This window comes from Cyprinus carpio, chromosome A1, assembly GCF_018340385.1.
Source record: "Cyprinus carpio isolate SPL01 chromosome A1, ASM1834038v1, whole genome shotgun sequence".
Taxonomy (NCBI): domain Eukaryota; kingdom Metazoa; phylum Chordata; class Actinopteri; order Cypriniformes; family Cyprinidae; genus Cyprinus; species Cyprinus carpio.
In genome coordinates, this window is record NC_056572.1 from 23,170,301 (window position 1) to 23,190,504 (window position 20,204).

Below are 20,204 nucleotides of genomic sequence, written 5' to 3' on the forward strand. Positions count from 1 at the left end.
ATTTGCAAAAAAGCTATTTCTACCTGATCTGACCTTTTTATTTATTTTTATTTTATTTTATTTTATTTTATTTTATTTTATTTTATTTTATTTTATTTTATTTTATTTTATTTTACTTGTATAACCTAATGTGTTTAGGTTGATTCAGAATGCATATTCCACTTCTTATGAAGTCACATGATAGATTTCTGTGAGAAACATATCAAAATTTCAAAAGTCACTATTAATCTTTCTCTCTTCTATAGCTTGTATAAAATTATTTGATCTGTAAATGGTATGACAGAGGTGATGATGGTTAGCAAGGCTCAGAAATGTACTGTTTCTTACACAAAAAATTTTTCTCTAACTTTTTTGTGTGAAATATTTTATATACTATATGACTACGTACAATAATCTAATTCTCAGTACTACAACACAAACTATTCTGAACGGGTTCTGCAGCCCATCATTACCCACCCTGTGTCAGCATGTAAATCACGCTCACCACAGACAATCAGTTTGGCCTTCTTTCCCAGTTTTTCTTCCTCTCTCTCCCTCTCTCTCTCTCTCTCTCATTTGTTTTTGGTGCAAGTGCCCCAGTTATGAAACCGCATACATCCCACTCAGTCAGAGGTTTGCGCTCCTGCTCCCTCCCACAGGGTATGTACCAATATGCACAGAGCACATTTTCACAGATGTCATCAGAGAACAAGCATATGAATTACCAGGCAGCCTGCCATCTTTGAGTTCAAACAGAATACCATTAATACCAGATTAAGAGCCCAAACAACAACAGCACAACAACATGAAAGCCCAAAACAACTGGGACCAGGTAAAGGTTTCATCATTTTATATATTAATGTCTTGATTAACAAAGACTCCAAACTCAACTCTCTTACACACACATATTCTCTCGTTCTCACTCTCCCTTTCCCCCAAAAGTTGTGACACCATTGAAACTACCGGCGCACTTGAGGGACTCTGTGAAAAAGGATCCTGTCAGCAAATCACGTTACGATTAATAAAATATATGCCACTGTTGACCATGACTTATTCAAGAGCTATTATAAATTCATGCCTACAATTAAAGAAAACACAATCATTTTAAAATTGATGGGCAATAAATATTAGTATTACCCAATTAAGTCACAATTAATACTAAGCAGGCTGATTAGCTGCAAATGAACACTCCAATTAAAAGATGCACGTACTAATGGAATGAAAGGGGGAATTATACTGCCCATAGCATCTGGCCGCATGGAATCGTGATGAGAATATGAGCTAGAACAATAAAGGAATAATATATGGTGTCTTTGTGAACATTTAAAACAGTCTTTTTTAGTCTTTGTACATTTGTTGATTGGGACAGACTACTGCTGCAATGTTCCCTGTAAGAATAATGCTCAGTTTATTAACATAAACCATTTCTGATGGTATAATAAAGTGTGACAAACTTAATCTAATTCTCGCCATGGGTGCACCAAAAAAAAAAAAAAAAAGGCCAGAAATATATATATATATATATATATATATATATATATATATATATATATATATATATATATATATATATATATATATATATATAATTGAGCAAGGCGCCGAACCCCCAACTGCTCCCCGGGGCGCATTTAATTATTATTATTATTATTATTATGCAATGATGCATTAAATTGACCAAAAGTTTCAGTAAAAAACATTTAGTTCAAATAAACACTGTTCTTTTGAACCTTTTATTCATCAAAGAATCCTGAAGAAAGAAAGAAAGAAAGAAAGAAAGAAAGAAAGAAAGAAAGAAAGAAAGAAAGAAAGAAAGAAAGAAAGAAAGAAAGAAAGAAAGAAAAGAAAAAGAAAGAGAGGAAAACAGGAAAGAAAGATAAAGAAAGAAAGAAAAAGGAGAAAGAAAGAAAGAAAGAAAAAGAAGGAAAGAGAAAGAGAAGAAAGAAAGAAAGAAAGAAAATACAGTTTACACAAAATATAATTACATCAAAATAGTACTGGAATTGTGATAATAATAAGAAATTTTAAATTGCTCATGAAAATAGAAAACAGTTATTTAAAATTGCAATAATATATTGCAATATTACTGTTTTTACAGAACTTTTTGATCAAATAAATGTAGTCTTGGAGCACATAAGAGACTTCTTTCAAAAACATAAAAAAATCTTATACAGAGCCCAAAACTTTAGAACAGTAGTGTGTGTGTGTGTGTGTGTGTGTGCTCGCGTGCATGTTTTAAAACTCTATATCTTGACTTAAAAAAAGAAAAAAGTTTAATATATTAAATGTAATGAAATATACATTAAAGCACTGCTATCTGCCAAAATCTGTTTTGACAGGTAACAATGCACATAACATGTCAGATGATTATATTAACACATAAGTCTTAAGTGTCAATTGTTTGAAATTGAGATTTAACATCTGAAAAGCTGAATAAATAAGCTTTCCATTGATGTATGGTTTATTAGGATCAGACAGCATTTGGCCGAGATACAACTATTTGAAAATCTGGAATCTGAGGGTGTAAAAAAAATCTAAATACTGAGAAAATCGCCTTTGAAGTTGTCCAAATGGATTCTTAGCAATGCATATTACTAATCAAAAATTAAGTTTTGATCTATTTATGGTAGGAAACTGTAAAATATCTTAATGAAACATGATCTTTACTTAATATCCTAATGATTTTTGGCATAAAAGAAAAATCAATCATTTTGACCCATACATAGTTTTTTTGGCTATTGCTAAAAATATACCCCAGCGACTTAAAACTGGTTTTGTGGTCCAGGGTCACATATCAAGTCAAGTCAAGTCAAGTCTGCTTTATTGTCAATTCTTCCACATGTACAGTACATACATACAGAGAATCGAAATTGCGTTACTCTCAGACCCCCAGTGCATACTGATAACACTAGAGCCTAAACAGTAGAGCCTAAAAATCTAGATCAAATATAAAATATAAGATATAACTATACAATAAGGGAATGTAAAAAAGACATAATAGAAAAAATAAAATAAAAATAAGGTTAAATAAAAGCAGCGCAAGGCACATGGCAGATAGAGTGCAAACCAGTGAACAAACAGTGCAGATAAAAAGATTTTTAGTGCATAAAAAAAAAAAAAACAATCATATTTGATTTAATTAACATATGTCATTAGATACGAAGGCAACAAACCAATTAGTGCTTAGTAAATAAATCTCTATGAGTGGGACAGTCTAGATGTTAGAGACAGTTAATCAAACCTTGCATACAATGGAAAATTATAATAAACCTCCAGATCTTAACACAACTTGATAAAGCAGCTGTAATGAAGAGGCATTGGCACTGCTATATAAAACATCACTATTTCCCAGTGTGTTTTAATGAGATTCTGGTCAATGTTTTACCAGAAACAAGTACAGTTGCTGTATCAGCTTATTTAGGTGCCTGTTTGCAGTACTGAAAGCAGCCTTCCTGCACTTAGACACTTTATTGATAATGGCCCATTTTACTATACATAGACTTACAGGTTGCATAATGGACAGTGATGTAGTCAGCCAGGAACTTTATATGAGCTTGTTGTTCCAATAGACCTTCTTGGAGTCACGATGCCAGGGCACATAATAAAAAAAAGAATCTAAAATAGCTTCAATTTATGTAAGGCTTTGGTAAAGCGACTTGAACCAAAGGCTTATGTGGGCTTTTATGTTCACATAAGCAATCACATTTTCCCTTGAGTCTGACCACCCACATTGTGATATTTCGGGCATAGAAAGTTCAAGGGATATTTGGCTCTCGATCCATCCGCCGTTCTCCACACCCCCTCCTTTACAGCTGTCAGTATCGCATCTAAAGTAAAGGACTGGTACTGTAGGGGAGTTTGTCAGATGCAAATATCACTGCTGATCATTTGGGAGAAGGTTACGACACGGTGGCAGGAGTTCTGTCAGGGCGAGAGAAAGAAAACGACAAAGATCCAGGGAGAGAAAGAAGGCAAACCTCGTGAGAGGATTTGTAATTCCTCCTGATGCTTCCCGAGCTTCAGTTGATTGTAGACAGTCAGGCAGGCTGTGCCTCACAGAGTTCTGGTGTTTCCTTTGGGGGACCCCTCCCGGCTGAGGGGGAGGTGGAGAATTGCAATCCCACCCCGTTAAAGTGCTCTCTCTTAAACACTCACATACACACACGTACACACACACACATACAGCAACTCTCCACAGGAGAAGCTAGAGACAGAATGCGCAGCCCCTTCACAGCAGCTTTGGTGCTTCGTGGCGTCCAAAAGGGATCCTGCTACACTTTGATAGTTGGTTAATTACTCATATGATACCACACAGATGTCTGGGGGGCTCTAGCCGAAAATTCGTCTCACTAACTCACTGACTGACTGACGGGATCCTGGGGAAGGCAGACATTTAAGGAGCGGTAGGTGAAAAACCAGGAGGCATTTATAATTCATTAGTGTAGCAGCTTACGTGCCGTTAAGGATCCCTTTAGTGCCTAGCTGATGCTAAACTGAGATGCTACTTGAAGGGCTGTCTACTAAATAGTTCCTTGTGTACCAGGTGGTGGCAGGGACTTTGAACAGGAAACATATCTTGGCTCAGAAGTGTTCCTTTGCTGTCAAGATAATGAAAGGGGGTTTCGAATGATTCCAAACAAGATGAGAGTTGATTAACTTTTCTCACTTGTGATTCTCGTGTACCAATAGGCTATGTTTGTTATGGATTTATTTAACTTATTTGAAAGGCATTCAAATAATTTCTTTGTTAATAACATTATAATAGACATTTTAATGCTATTCTCAGAATATGAGATTAAATTGGTCAAATGTCAAAATATGGAGTTTGGAGTTAAATGAAAGTAACACTATACAATAAGGTCCTATAAGTTAATGTTAGTTAATTAGTACATTAGTATTTATTTTATTTTTTGTTAACATCATAACTGTTCATTGATAATTCATGTTAGCTTACATCTATTAAAAATACTAGCAGATACAACTTTTGATTTTAGTAATGTAGTAAATGTTGAAATTAACATGAACTAATATTAATAAATGCTTTATAAGTTGTTTTTTTTATTGTTAGTTCATGTAAATTAATTAAGTTAGCTAATGTTAACATTATTGTAACCAACAAATATATCTCAATGATATACAACCATGCAATTTTTATTAAGCAGTGGTCTTTGTATTTAATAATACTAGAAAACTACATATTGTGAAATTCATATTGTGACATCTTTATTAAGTTTAGGGAAACTGCCCTTATGAATGCCAAATGCAAACCAAAGAGGGAATGTGTGTTGAGGAAACAAACTGATGAAAGCCGTGCAACAGGCGCATTTTAAATAATACAAATGAAAAAGAAAAAAAAAATGCTTGTTGCTGTGCCACTAGCACCATGCCAGCACTGATGGGTACTTGCCGGGAATGAGAGGAAAGGCAATGTCTCGTCCCTCTAGCGTGACAGTAACTCATACTGACACTTTCCATCTGTGCTCCTCCACTAAATCCCTTTTGAAGTTGTCTAGAAGTTTTAACAGATCTAGTGTTATACTTTTAAGTAATTCTCTTTGATTTTGTTTTATTCTGAGGCCTGCGTCATATGTCTCTTTATTTTGTTTGCTGGAGCTGCGACAAACTGAACTCCAATTTGCTTAACGACATGATTTGGTTTTGATGTCCGTCTTGTTGTTTGTTATTCCACAGCTGTGCCAAATAGCCGTAATCAGGCTCTTATCACCTCATCTGGAATTCAAAGAGTGACCTGTGTTCTGCAATGGGCATTACGACACTTCAATTGCTTTTGGTTATGGCCGTCCTGGCCACTGTTGGAATATGTCACATTAATGGAACAGAGGAAGTCCGTCAAAACTTTACTACCTCTAAAATCAATGTGCATAAAGGTCTCCAGCCTACCACCAGTAAAGCCCTGCTGGATAACAATACCAGAGTAAAGGGACCTCCTTCCTGTAAGGATCCCACTTCCATCAAGCTCTATTTTAAGTATATTAACACAATTATTTCCTGTGCCGTGTTTGTGGTGGGAATTGTGGGTAACGCCACCTTGCTGAGGATTATTTACCAAAACAAGTGTATGAGGAATGGACCCAACGCCCTCATCGCCAGCCTGGCTCTTGGAGACCTCATCTACATCACCATAGACATCCCTATCAATGTCTACAAGGTAGGCACAGATCTCTTTCTTCATTGTTTTCAATTGGTAGGAAGCATGACATCATGTTGCTCTCAAAGGGTACTTTTCATAAAGCAGACCAGCCTATAGAGTACAATACAAAAGAGACAGCTTGAGCGCAGGAAGCGAGAATGAGCTGGCAGAGGAAGTTGGGAGGGGGCTTAGATGCAGAGCCTAGGGCAGGGCGTACGATTATATACGGTCATCCAGAGTTTATCTCTAGGGCCGTCCTATTACGGTTACTGAGGTTTTTGTGATGAGTGCAGCAGGGATATGGCCTGATAAAATAAACAGGGATTTAAGGGCCGTCATCCAAATGAACAGCCCTGTTCTGACTAGTGCTTCATCACTAGCCAACGTCCCTTGTCTAATTCTCGGCTCATCAGTGTATATAGTACTTGACAATGAACAGAGGCCTGTGTTAGCAGATGGATCAATGATGTAATGTTCTCTTAATTTATTCAAAAACAGATGAAATATGCAACTCAGATATACAGTGACTTAAATACAATTCTTCAATAAAGAGCATATTTTGAATTTCCGTATTAAAAATATGCTCCAAAAAATGTGTAGGTCATACAACTGATATCATAATGAAGAAACAAGACTTACATAAAAAATAAAAATGAAATGATTAAAAAGTATTTTTGCATCATCATCTTATTATTTCTTATGGGATAAAAGAAAGAATATTTTATGTTTCTCTGCTTAATAAAAAGTCATGTAGTCCAAAAAAAAAAAAAAAAAAAAAACATTGTGGTCTAAACAAGCAAAAAAAACAAAAAAAAAAACAGGAAATTGTTTCATAGACGACTCCTGCATATCCTCATGACTGTGTTACAAGGTATAATTTTCCAAAAATTCAAGATAAATGTACTTTTTATGACAATGCAGTTCATGTATAATGTCATGTAGTGTGACCTCCTAAAATTTACTGACATTTATGAATGAATAATTCAAGATAAATGTTGGATATTTAAAAGGAAAAATTCAAACATATTCAAGGTGTACAAAATATTATTTAGCTTATTTTGTGTACATTTTTAAATTGTAATTTTATTTATTTATTTATTTATTTATTGTTGTTAAAGAAACTTTCTACTTGATGGATGCACCACATGACATTTTTGGAATCATACTGAAACATTTCTTGAAAAAGGTTGAAAAAGTTAATTGAAAACATTTTTTTTTTTTTAGTTTTTTTTTCTAAAACAAACATGAATACAAAGAGTGCATTTCTAAAAACTTGGCAATGTTTTAAACTACATTTTGTATTTCTTTTCGTATATCTTCTTTGTCTTTCACTTTTTTATCACTGACTCATGCCACATTTCCTATCTGTAATCAGTCCTCACAATTTATAAAGTTAAACCACTCTCTGAAATGAGTTTAGCACTGAAAGTTTGTCTTCCAATTTTCAACATTCATAAAGTCTGCTTTTATGTTTTACAAAATTCATTTTGAGAGACTTTTGGGATATTGGGTGGAGATGTCAGATCTCGTGTGCTGCTCTATTAGGTTGGAAGATATCAAGTGAAAGCTCATATGAAAAAAAGAAAAAAAAAAAAAAAAACATCAATGTTTTAAAATGGAAGTGTGATTTTTAGCACGTCTTGTTTTGTGATGCACAGACTTGTTTTGTGTGCACTCCAGACCACTGACTTCCAATATACATCAAATACACATACAAACACACTTCTCCAGCTGTGCCACTGATTAAACTCAGCACTCCTCATACAAACAGGGCCAGGATACACCCGTGAGGAGTTTCCTTTCTAAACCTGAGCATAATCCACATACTTTTCCTGCTTAACAAAAGCCAAGGTCCTCTCAGAGAACCTTGTCAAGGCCACTTAAACGATGAGACATTGCAGAAGTCCAAAAAAAAAAAAAAAAAAAAACACTTATGATGACGCAAATGTCATTACAAAAAAGGTGAACACTTCAAAAGAGGAGACAGGAGGTTTTTGTTTTCATCACTACTGGAGTCTTGCAAGGTGAAGACAAGCAAAAGTATACAACAACTAAGAAAAGTGCCTGTGCTGATATACAAGCAACCATTGAAACGGCTCTGAAGCCATTTCATCAAGACAAGATGTGTGCCCTTAAGGCCAAAAATGGGAACAGAGAGTCAAAGCAAAAAATAAAATAATAATCTGTTCTTTATTTTAAGCAAATTCCAGAAATCTAGACTGCTTCAATTCTGGTTAAACATCTACATTTCTCTCTTTCTTTATAAATAAATACTCAGATATAAGCATTTAAAATAAGTAAAAACATGTTGCTCAATTCACATTTAATTTATCTTAATGCATTGTATTCTAATGAGTGAACGATTAGCTTGTGGGTCATATTTCTGAGGAATCATAGTCATGAATGAATCTATTTTTCTTGCAGCTACTTCTCACAAAATGGCCATTTGATGAGAGCTCTTTTGGACTCTTCCTGTGTAAGCTGGTGCCTTTCCTCCAGAAAGCGTCTGTTGGAATTACAGTACTCAATCTGTGTGCTTTGAGTGTGGACAGGTAAATCACAGCTTCACTATTTTGATGTCAAAGTGTACATATATAATGAAAAATTGCTAACATATAATTATATCCATAATCTAAAAAAAAAAAATAATAATAAAATAAAGTAGCTCTTAACCAACCCGTTTCAAGTCTGAATCAGGTGTGTTTGATCAGTGAGACATTGAAAATGTTGGGGGAGCTCTAGGAACGGGTTGAAAACAAAATGTTGAAATGCTGACTACTTTTAATGTTTTGCTATTCTAAAGCTAATTTCCGAAACTTTTTGCCTTTTCTAATTCATCATTAGTAGAGTTTTTTCTTCAGATGGAGTTTTTCTCCAAATTCTCATATGTTTTCTAAAATAAAATAAAGCTTGTAAACTTTCTCTAATTTGACCTTTAAACTTTGGGTCACAGTGAGGTTCAGGTTCAGATTTCACTGTTGAGGTCAGAAGCTGGGACACGCTTTAATCTTTCACTCCTCTACTTACCAAGTTATTCTGAATCATTTTAAGTCATTATAATAGAAATAAAGGAATATGTTTTCACAAAATTTGTATCAGTAATAACTAAATATTAATTAAAAACTAAGTAATGTGGAATCCATCTGCAATCACATCCATTTTTATTAAACATTTTATTAACACAAAATTATTTATTACAATTTTATTTATTTATTTATTACAATTTCCTGTATCATCTTGATCAAGGTGGTTCCCATGAAAACAATCTCAGGTGCATTTGCTTGTGGTTTAGGGTAAAGGTGGGACATTGGCTTGTCATGTTTCTTTCATGAATCAGGGCACTTTTTCCCATTTATAAAGTCAGCTCTAATAGGCACCTTTCATTAGAAAGTATTTTTCTCATCAGGAGGCAGAAGCCACCTGCCCACCTCAGTTTAATCACTATAGAAGAAGAAGGAATTATCTTGTCGTCAGATTATACAATAAAACTAAACTAAAACATTATCATTTGGCCAACTTAAGACAAAGTGTAACCCAAAACTTCTATTAAAAAAGCCCTGAAACCAATTAAATTAAATGACCTTTTGACAAATTACCTCAACATAATGTGAACTCCTTCTGATATACAAAAAGAAAAGACTTTATACAAAAAAAAGCAAAGACAGACAATATTATGTTCTTATATTCTTTCATTCTTTTTTCAGAGTAAAATACATTTGATTGTCATCCAGCACTATAAATGCAAATCTGGCCACAAATGTCTAGCAGCCGTGTCGCAATTTTTAAAGAATGAATCACTTGAATCAAACATCTGCCCTTAATTTCACAACAGCACAGCTGCTTTCAATTAGTTTGTGAATCATGCCGAGGAAATGTTCGGCACATCTCGTCCGATTCCTGTTGTGTGAACTGACATATCTTTCTCATCTGTCTGAGTGTTGGCAAAGTGGATAACATCTTCACTTAGTTAAATATAAATGTCCAATTGTTGTTAAACAGAAATATTCAAATGTGTCATAATATATATATATATATTAAGATATAAAATATATATATATATATATATATATATATATATATAATATATATATATATATATATATATATATATATATATATATATATATATATATAAAATCTTGATGCACCGTTTTACAGAAAAGCCCACAAGAGAAAAGATATTAATGAAACAAACAAGCAAACATGACTTTGAGCAAAGGAAAACAAGCAGCCAGGCAAACCAGTGACTTTACCAAACAAACAGCTGAAATATATCTGTGAGCATTTAAGTAATATGAATATATTAAAAAGCAAAGCAGTCTTTTCATTAAGCTTAGATCAACCTTTAAGCATATTGTAGCTATAAACCAGTAGCTGAATGTTGCCACAGCTGCACAGTGATATTTTTACAAAAGCTTTCCCACACGATAGGAATCTGATCAGTCAAGCTTTGCAGGTGTTGACATAAAAAAAAAGGAAAAAAAGAAAAAGATGGTGTTTAAGTCTCCACATTCTTCTCTGGGTCAATGTTTAGTGTACATGAAGCAGAGCTTCAATGATATGTCTCTGTTTTTGAAATGCTGAAACAGGTAAGCAGTCGTCTGAGAGTTTTGTTAATGGTTGTACCTTTTGTGGCTCAGGTACAGGGCTGTAGCATCCTGGAGCAGAGTGCAGGGGGTCGGCATTCCCCTCTTTACTGCCATTGAGATCTTCTCCATCTGGGTCATGTCCATCATCTTGGCTGTGCCAGAGGCAGTGGGCTTCAACATGGTCACCTTTACCTACATGAACCAAACCTACCGCACTTGCATGCTCAAGCCTGAAACTGACTTCATGATGGTATGCTTTAACCGGATGGATGTCATGCAGACGTCTTTTCCCCTCATTCACATAAACACTTTGTTATAAACAGTGCATCCTGTCCGGTTGACCCCGAGCAGGATGCTATGCACTATTTCTGTGATCTTTTACAAACTTTGATCTTGGGAACATTTTGAGTAAATAACAGACAATACAGGGGATAAGAGTAAGTGAGTTTTCTTCAGTTGCCCCGTGCAGGCGATATCTGGAGATTTCTTTCCATTTGTTTCAGTCCAAAGAAGTAAATTCATAGCAGACCATGAGTGCAATTACCAGCTGATGTATCTCTCTCAAGCAGAGCCATATGTGTAGATGAGAAACAGAGTTCATTCTCTCATATGAACCCTGCCATTAATCACAGAAACAAAAGACAATTCGAATGAGACTCAACACAACACAATTCAGTTATAAAAATTAAAATAACATTGTGGTGAGTTCACTTTGTGTACCTTTTTTTTATGCGTAACAGTTATGCTAGGGACTTCGGGATCATGTAAGGTCAGCTAATCATTATCACAAATTAAAACCACCAGGATGATCAGGACGCAACACAAAAAGATTTTCCAAAAAAAAAAAAAAAAAAAAAAAAACTCCTAAAAGGAGTTTCCACTACTTTTTATGGACTAGTTAGCTAACATCTGCAACAGTTCCTAAATTTGGGGTCAGTACTTCAGCTAAAATTCTCACTGACCGCAAAATTTCAAACAGTACTGTTTAACATAGCTAGAATTTAATGTGTTTATCGTTATCATCTCTTTATTTTTCTCACTGGTTCGTTGCTGTTCTGGCTTCTAAACATCCATCAAAGGTCTAAGCTCACCAAATAAATCAATGCTGAGATCTTCTGAGGCCATATTTGCTACTTTTACTCCTGCAAACTAACAATTTTAAACTAAGTCATTTTTTTTTTTAAAGTTGGTATAATCAAAGGATTTCAAAAAATAGTTATGACAACTCAGACCTTAAATTACCATATTTCATGACATATTAACTGTGTTTGTTTACTGTATACATAATGGATAGTCTATATGTGTTTTATCTTCTCTTAGTTCTATGTAAATTGGAAAGACTGGTGGTTATTTGGCTTTTACTTCTGTGTGCCACTGGCCTGCACAGCTATTTTCTACACCCTCATGACATGTGAAATGCTCAACCACAGAAATGGAAGCCTTCGGATAGCCCTCAGCGAACACCTTAAACAGGTAATAAGAAGTCCTTAATACTACTTCCAAGTGTGTATGATAAAAACATACTAATAATTACTGAACAGTAACGGTTTTTGCACTTAGATTATGTTCTGTGTGTTATTGTGTTTATGAACCCTTAGATGATATCATAATATTATTTTTAACCTGTCCTGTATGCACTATTGTGGGTAAAACCTCTGAAAGCTATAGAGGAGTTTCACTATGAGAGTATATTATATAACACTGAACATACTGCTTTTCTAATGGCTTGTTTATGCTCTGCAGCGGCGTGAAGTGGCTAAAGCAGTCTTCTGTTTAGTGCTGATCTTTGCTCTTTGCTGGTTCCCTCTTCATCTGGGTAGACTGTTGAAGAAAATGGTTTATGTTCAAAATGATGAAAGACGTTGCGACCTACTCAAGTGAGTGAGCCTTTGCCAATTTTGACTCTTAACAGTGGACTGATTTATTTTACACCTTACATGCTTGTACTGTTTGTGCATGTTTTTTTTTGTTTGTTTGTTTTTTTTCCCTTGATGTAAAAGTTATAGTTTGTACTCTAAAGTGTTTATACAGCTGTGCTCATAAGTTTACATACCCATTGGGGACATTGTAGCATTTGAGAAGATTTGGAGCATTTAAAAAAAAAAAAAAAAAAAAAAAAAAAAAAAAATATATATATATATATATATATATATATATATATATATATATATATATATATATATATATATATATATATATATATATATATACATTACAAAGGTTTTTAGGTTTTTATGGTCTTTTATGGTCTAGAAAAGATAAAGATCTTGTAGATTATGCAAAGGGTATGTAAACTCAGAAGCAGAACTGGACACGCAACAAAACTAAACGAGTGTCCAAACTTTCAGCTTCCTGTTGATCATGGATTATTTTGGCATCAACTTGGCCACTGTGAACTCCTGCATCAACCCCATCATCCTCTACTTTGTGAGCAAGAAGTTCAAGAATTGCTTTAAGGTGAGTCTTAAAACTGCTTGCTTCCTTTATTTACCTGCCATTGCAAACAGATTCACGCAGAATGATTGTTACTGAATGCATTTTCTTGTGTCTTCACAAAATCTGAAAATGGCCACAACAGAACAATCTATCAGCAAATTATGCTTGATTTACAGAGACAGATGTTGACAGAGAGAGATAAGTCATGCACAGCCCTTACTGAGCACAGTATACCGACAATGATGTCAAACCCTAAGTGGGCTACTTTTGAGTAATGAGGATGATCCCAAAGATACAGTGCAGCTGAAATGTTAGCGAGACAAAGCAAAATAACAACAACTCAGAGTCCATGGGCCTAAACACAAGCAAACTGATGATTTGTGCAAGAGATGGTGTGGGTCCAAGAGAAATATTCAAAGTTGATTTACTATGGGCCAAACTTAGTGCTGCAGATAAGAAATACAGATTAATTTAAACTCATTCACCTCTAATACAAAACAATAGAAAAATGTCCTTGTAGCAACATTTCTGTAAAATAATATTACAGTAGATTGCTCCTTGCATGTTTCATGGAACTTTCAAATGGAAATGCCCAATGAGTGGCGCTAAACAGCATATGTTTAAGGGAGTCTCTGAAAGATATGATTGTAAATCTATCAACGTTTTATTCTGTTGGCTGTTCTAAGCATCACAGCAGTTTGAAAATTTAATGTCCAGTGAGTGGTGCTAAAAGATTAATGCTTTATCGTGTTTGAAAATAACATACCACCTACCCTAACACTAACAGTGTTAACAAAAGCAAACATTAGATAAAAACACATCTGCTAAAGCAACCGTGCCATTTAAGCTTACTTCTATAATTTTTTAAGCTGTTTTATTGAGTGTCGTGACTTGTATTTTACTGCACTCATATCCGAGTGTTCTTAATTGCAAATGCAATGCTGTACCAGGTGAGCTCTCAAGCAAGCTTACTATGTCAAAAAAAGCTATACATATGGAGCTGGTTATTTAATACAACATCAAAATGTATTGGTTTACAAACCATGCTCAATGGTAAAAGTGTTTTGGGGTCATACAATAATATTGTAAAAGTAACCACACACACAAAAAAAAGTCTTTATTCATTGATAATCTGCCAATGTAATCATAATGAATGTGTGAAAATGTGCTTTATTAGTGTTCATTTCAGCTAGAAAGTGCAGTGATTTGTATGCAAAAGTGAATTTTTGGAAAGTATGTTTTTCCAATGAGCCTATGTTGGTACAATCAAATGATTTTTCTTTGTTCTTTATCATTATTTCAGTCATGCTTGTGCTGTTGGTGTTACACCAAAAACCAGGTGTCCAGTTCAGGCCCAATGAACGGCACTAGCATTCAGTGCAAAAACCATGAGCCCGGCAACCTCATTACCGACAGAAGCCTTCGTAAATACAGTGACTGAGAGGTGAAGGACTCACTCCAGTCATGCTTAAAACACATTATAAAAGCGGACATCATCCAGCGTCAAACTGTGAGGTGGAGAACATTGTAACCAATCATATGAAACTAAAGTTCCTGTGCTCTGAGCAGTATCAGGCCATTTTTATATATAGCTTCAGACCAGACAATGGACCTGATATATTTAAAGTCTCCCGTAGACCTACAACAGCTGTTCCCAGACTTTCAGAGGGTTGTTTTGCTGTGTGAGAAGTGGTGGGAGTGAAGACCAAAAGCAACAGGATGCAGCTGAACCTAACAGCTACAAATTAACCCTCATCAGGAGCTTGACATGTTTTCCTTATGAAAATGCCACACTATGAACATGCCCTGGATCATCATTGTCCGACATGAAAGGAAGTTACAGAAAGGAAGAGTGAAGTGGTGAGGGTCAATCTGTGTTTTCTGTGTTCCTTCCTATGAGCTTTGCCAAAGAAACTCCCAGCATGCCGCTGAAGAGTCAGCATATCCTTCAAATTCAGTGTCCGGTTGTTATTATAAGCACACTGAATGCAGTTATGGAAGTTTAAGCCAGGCTAGTTTGTAAGACAGGAACTTCAAGGCTGCTACATGCCTCAGTCTTTATTAAGTTGTTAAGTGAATCATACTGTGCGCTGGACGTCACTTCTGTTTATGTGGGGTAGGAAGATAATGAAGACATGCTTTTGTGTTTGAATGCCAAATTAAGTTTATTGTGTATATACTTGCTTAAGGTGAAAATGTAAGCTCGGAATTAAATTACAAATCAACATAATACAGCAAATGTGAAACGAACAAGCTGGATTCAGTTCCATCAATAAAGAGGCAAATAAAACTTGCTGGGATTTAAGAGTAATTTCTAGGAAGGCATCCAACTGCAACAAATGCTGTGTTGTAGTGTAAAGAAGAAAAAAAAAATGAGCATAAGGGCACGGGAAAAGACGCCTTTATGCAATCAAAACAAAAATGCCCAAGAGATACAAACATGTCTTTGCTTTTTTTTTTGACACTGTGAATTTTCTCTGAACATAACTCATACATGCTATTAACCTTGCATATACTAATATTATTAATATTTAATGGCCTCAGTATTTGTATATCATCTGTATTTTAAGTTGAAATATTTCTTGTTGTTGCAAAAACATACACTACTGCTCAAAAGTTTGGGCTCAGAAAGACTTTTTATTTTATTATTTTTATTATTATTATTAATTAATTCTTTTCTTTCGGAATTAAAGATGCATTAAACTGATCAAAAGAAACTGTAAAGATTACTGTCTCAAATAAATGTGGAACTTTTCAAACTTTATATCTCACAAACTTAATGTTTTTTTTTACTGCATTTTCAATCAAATAAAAGCATCTTTTCCCTAAACAAACTACAAAAAAAATCATACCGGACCCACATTTTTGAATAGTAGTGTATATGGAATTAAGAAGGTAATTTTCTTCTTGATGTAATTTGAAACTAATATGAATGACATTATGCACATTCTGACAGAGACCTAAATGGGTCTTGTTAATTTGGAGTGTTGATATATATAGTAATTTTTGTAGTGGAATTTGATGTCACACAGATTATCCTGTGATAAGTGAGGAATGTTGCACATGTATTATTGTGTGTGTGTGTGTATATATATATATATATATATATATATATATATATATATATATATATATATATATATATAAATACACACATAAGAATTTAAACTTATTGTAGTACTATAACAATCAAACAGTTTTGTTTACTCTATATGCTTTGCAGTACAATGAATAAACTATGGATTATTTTGCATATCATAAATGACTGGATAAAACAACACATTTCTTCTTATAGATTGTAATAGCAACAGTTAAAATTTCTAGATGAGCTGCTAGTTATTTTTAGAGTATTAGACCAGACTATTGATTCTACCACTTAAGGCCATGTTATCTTATCTCAAAGTGTAATGAGGTTTCAGTGTTAAAAGAAGAGAGGTGCCTTGTGACAGCTGTCTGTTTCTGGCCTGGGAAGAAGCTCCAGTGTGGGAGTGATTTGTAATGCACTTTGACCCACCAGGCAACACGGCCCCTCTGGATCATCTGTGTCAACCCAGAGGATGTGAACAGGGCATACTAGAAGATTAGATTTAAACTGTGGAATTTATACCATCATCTGTCTGCAGTGTAAGTTTAGCAAGTGTTTATTTGGACAAAAGTACTACAAATCAGTCTAAAATTGGTTTGAACAAATAAATTGTTTTTTAATTTGCTTGTGTGGATTTTTCTAAGTAAATAAAGAAGTGTATATAATGGAGATGATGCATATTTATAAGCACAATACACAAATTGTTGGTCTGGTCTCAGATATGATTCCTCTGAAAAGAACATTATTTGTTTACAGCAGAGTTATATGCATTTATTTATTTATACTTAAGTCATTTCTCGTCCTCATACCACACTAACAGTAACAAATTTCTATTATTTATACTACAGATTTTTTGATTGATATAAAATCACTGCAAAACAATGTTCTTAGCTGAATATAAACCTACTCCAGCAGCCTAAACTAGCATGGACTTAATAATTAACTATAAAATATATTTTTGTTTGTTTTAAGACATTCTTTATCACACATGAAATTAGATATTGAATTTAGAGACAAGTGTGTTTTGAGAGTCTTGTCAAATTACTGAAATCGCATTAATGTGAAAATATATGACTTCGAGGTTTGAGATATTCTTTTTCGTGCTTATGAAACTGCCTTCAGGGGAAGAAGGAATGATTTTAGGTCCGAGGAATTTGGTGGGAACCTCTGAGCTTGCCAAGGACGAAACAAATGAAGCTCAAAACCAAATGAAGCTCAAATAAAAGCTGGTGCAAAATATACATCACTTAATCGTTTACAAAAAATCAAACATCACTTTGCTGCTATATTTATCTCATTTTGAAGGATTCGAATACTTTCCTTAATATGATATAATATAATATAATGTAATATAAATATACTTTATAATACTTACTTTATCCTGCTTTCAGTTAAGGTCTCTCAACAAACCACATATGTTCTGAGGAAAAACATTATATTGAAGCTCTCCAAGGCCAAACTCTCCCCATATCAGCACACATAGATAAGCTCTGGCTGTATCCTTTTCATAAGACTGTGCTCTGCCATGGATTATATTAATAACACATTTCTGATATCACATGCCACCACTGATATTGTACTTAAAAAGGCAAGAAACCAGCGGCATTTGGATCAAATCTGTGGATAAATTTGTCTTTTACTGTAAGAGCGTGCAGTGCAGTCACCTCTATTTATGAGCATGAGGTAACCTTTTTATCATGCAAGAGATTTCAAAACCATCCAGAAATGTATGCAGGAAAGTGGTAAGAGTGGTACAGTATATGTATTAATGTTTGTTCATTATTTTCTCAGAGTATTTGATTTAATTGACTGCTAAAGATGATTGGATAGAATAATTTGTGCACAGTTTCTGTTGTAAATCTTTGGCCAGATGTTTGAAATTAATAAATAATCAAACAAACATATATTTTCTTTTTTTCTGTCCCGAGGGTATCCATCTGGAATGACATCAATTTACGAAACTCAAAATTCACACATGTACAAAAACGTAAATCCATAAACCACACTGCATTAACTCTCTTCACTTAGCCCAACACGTACTGACGTCTTAATTAAATCCAAAGCAACACAGAAGCAGAACTCTCACGCTGGGAGTCACATGAGATGTTAACTATGGACGTCACTCAGCGTTTAAACTTTAAATGTGTATCCAGTTTTCTCAAACACACCGCCTGTTTGTCTTTCCTGCCCCGACATGGCAGAGTCCCGCATGTCATTTTGCAGCGCTATCCCTCCAAGTCATCCAACAAGGCGCTCACACGAGTGGGGCAAGAGCGATTTCTAATTTATAAAAGCCAAAAGGATCGATTCAATATTCATGAACAATCTGTCCCATCACAATGAGCCATTTCTGTAACTGGGGGGCAGTATGATGACAGTGCAGCGACATAAAGGAAAAGTTCTGCCTCCGTGTATTCAGGACTACTTTAGCCTACATTTCCCTCGGCCCACAAATAATGCATTGACTTTATTGATGTGTTGTTGCAGTTTGTTCCTTTCTTGAATAAATAAATAAATAAATAAATGGGGGGGGGGTATTGAGTTTTACAGGTCAAGCTCCTGTCCCCCCTTACAAAAAATAATTGCAGTTGTCCAGCTCAGTTCAGTCCTCATTCCAATAGCATCAGAACAACATTTCTAATAAATGGCACTGAATATACTGTGTATTTGTTTGTTTGTTTATAGGAGAGCATCAACCCCTAATTGACATAAGGAAAAAATTTAAAATAATTAAAGTGATCAGCATACAGTGTACCCCTCTTTGCAACAGAGGAAGCATTATAGGAAGGAGGAGAAGAGACAGTGAAAAGGCACTTGACAGATGTTGGTGAGTATTTATTTCTGGGATACTCCACCCCAAAATGAAAATTTGTCACTATTCACGTACCCCCATGTCGTTCCAAACCCTTAAAAGCTTTGTTCGTCTTCGGAACACAATTTAAGATATTTTGGGTGAAAACCGGTAGGCTTGAGACTGTCCCATAGACTGCCAAAAAAAATAACAGTGTCAAGGTCCTGGAAAGTATGAAAAGCATCGTCAGAATAGTCCATCTGACATCAGTGATTCAACCGTAACGTAATGAAGTGACGAGAATACAACATGGGGGTAAGTGATTAATGACAAAATTTTCATTTAGTGAAGTGACGTGACGTGACGTGGCGTGGCGTAACCTTTTAAAGGTCACTCACATTCTAGTTAGCCACAAATGTAAATCTGAGATTAATAACTCAAGCTACTTGCAAGTCTACAGTCCTGTATATTTCACACTAAATTGTGATGCAGCCTGAATAATAATCACACCATGTTTATTTGTTAGCCTGAGGGGAACTGAACCCTAAAATAAGCATACTTTTGCTAGATGAGTCAAAACTGATTTCAACCGAACAATGAAATTTTTTAGTGTGTGATTTTAATATTTTCAGGAAAATGCACTGGTTACAACTAAAAAAAGAAGACCAAAAATATAATTCAACAAAAGATGATGGCTGTGGTGAAACAAGCACTCAAATAATGGTGAGCAGTTATCTACTTTATTTATTTGATATTTTATTAACTATAATCTTTATAGTTCAGAATACATAATAACTGCTATTGTATTTCAGGAACGAAGACCTGTGGGAGTGCTGGAGAAATCAAGTGTACCAAGTCCTCTGTCTCCTCAGCCATGTAAGAGATCTTCAGACATGAAGAGATTGAGGAGTTAAATGAAATCAAAGATATTTACAGTATTAGTGCCAATTCAGTATGAAAACAGAGAGAGAGAGAGAGCTGAGGGAGTGGAAAGGTAATGAAATCTAGTTACATCAGCAATTATTCTCAATGCTTAACATCAGCTCTCAACAGTTTGCTTGTGGACTCTTTGATTCTCTCTGATTGACTGGAAGGTGTGCATTAAAACAATGAGTGTATAGATAATTACAATCAGTTCAATCACCATTCTAATTGAATGTGCAGCTTTTACTG

At 34.7% G+C, this 20,204-nt stretch overlaps 1 protein-coding gene across 2 annotated transcripts; it reads left to right on the forward strand.

Annotated features, from left to right (window-relative positions):
- Positions 1-684: 684 nt before the first annotated feature.
- LOC109092958 (endothelin-1 receptor-like) lies at positions 685-16,909 on the forward strand. 2 transcript variants are annotated; one of them, XM_042758156.1, is made up of 8 exons: positions 685-811; positions 5,671-6,148; positions 8,555-8,682; positions 10,771-10,969; positions 12,040-12,192; positions 12,463-12,596; positions 13,068-13,176; positions 14,459-16,909. In XM_042758156.1, the coding sequence occupies exons 2-8, from the start codon at positions 5,741-5,743 to the stop codon at positions 14,594-14,596; spliced, it is 1,269 nt and encodes a 422-aa protein (XP_042614090.1). In that variant the 5' UTR covers positions 685-811; positions 5,671-5,740; the 3' UTR covers positions 14,597-16,909. The 2 variants fall into 2 exon arrangements, with proteins under 2 accessions (XP_042614090.1, XP_018962228.1); XM_019106683.2 differs by lacking the exon at positions 685-811 and adding an exon at positions 4,134-4,382.
- Positions 16,910-20,204: the final 3,295 nt, after the last annotated feature.

Excerpts from the sequence above, each read along its gene's own strand:
- LOC109092958 (XM_042758156.1), top strand. The coding sequence starts at position 5,741 with ATGGGCATTACGACACTTCAATTGCTTTTGGTTATGGCCGTCCTGGCC. Across the intron at positions 8,683-10,770 it reads TGTGCTTTGAGTGTGGACAG|GTACAGGGCTGTAGCATCCT; the intron begins GTAAATCACAGC and ends TTTGTGGCTCAG. Across the intron at positions 13,177-14,458 it reads AGTTCAAGAATTGCTTTAAG|TCATGCTTGTGCTGTTGGTG; the intron begins GTGAGTCTTAAA and ends TCATTATTTCAG.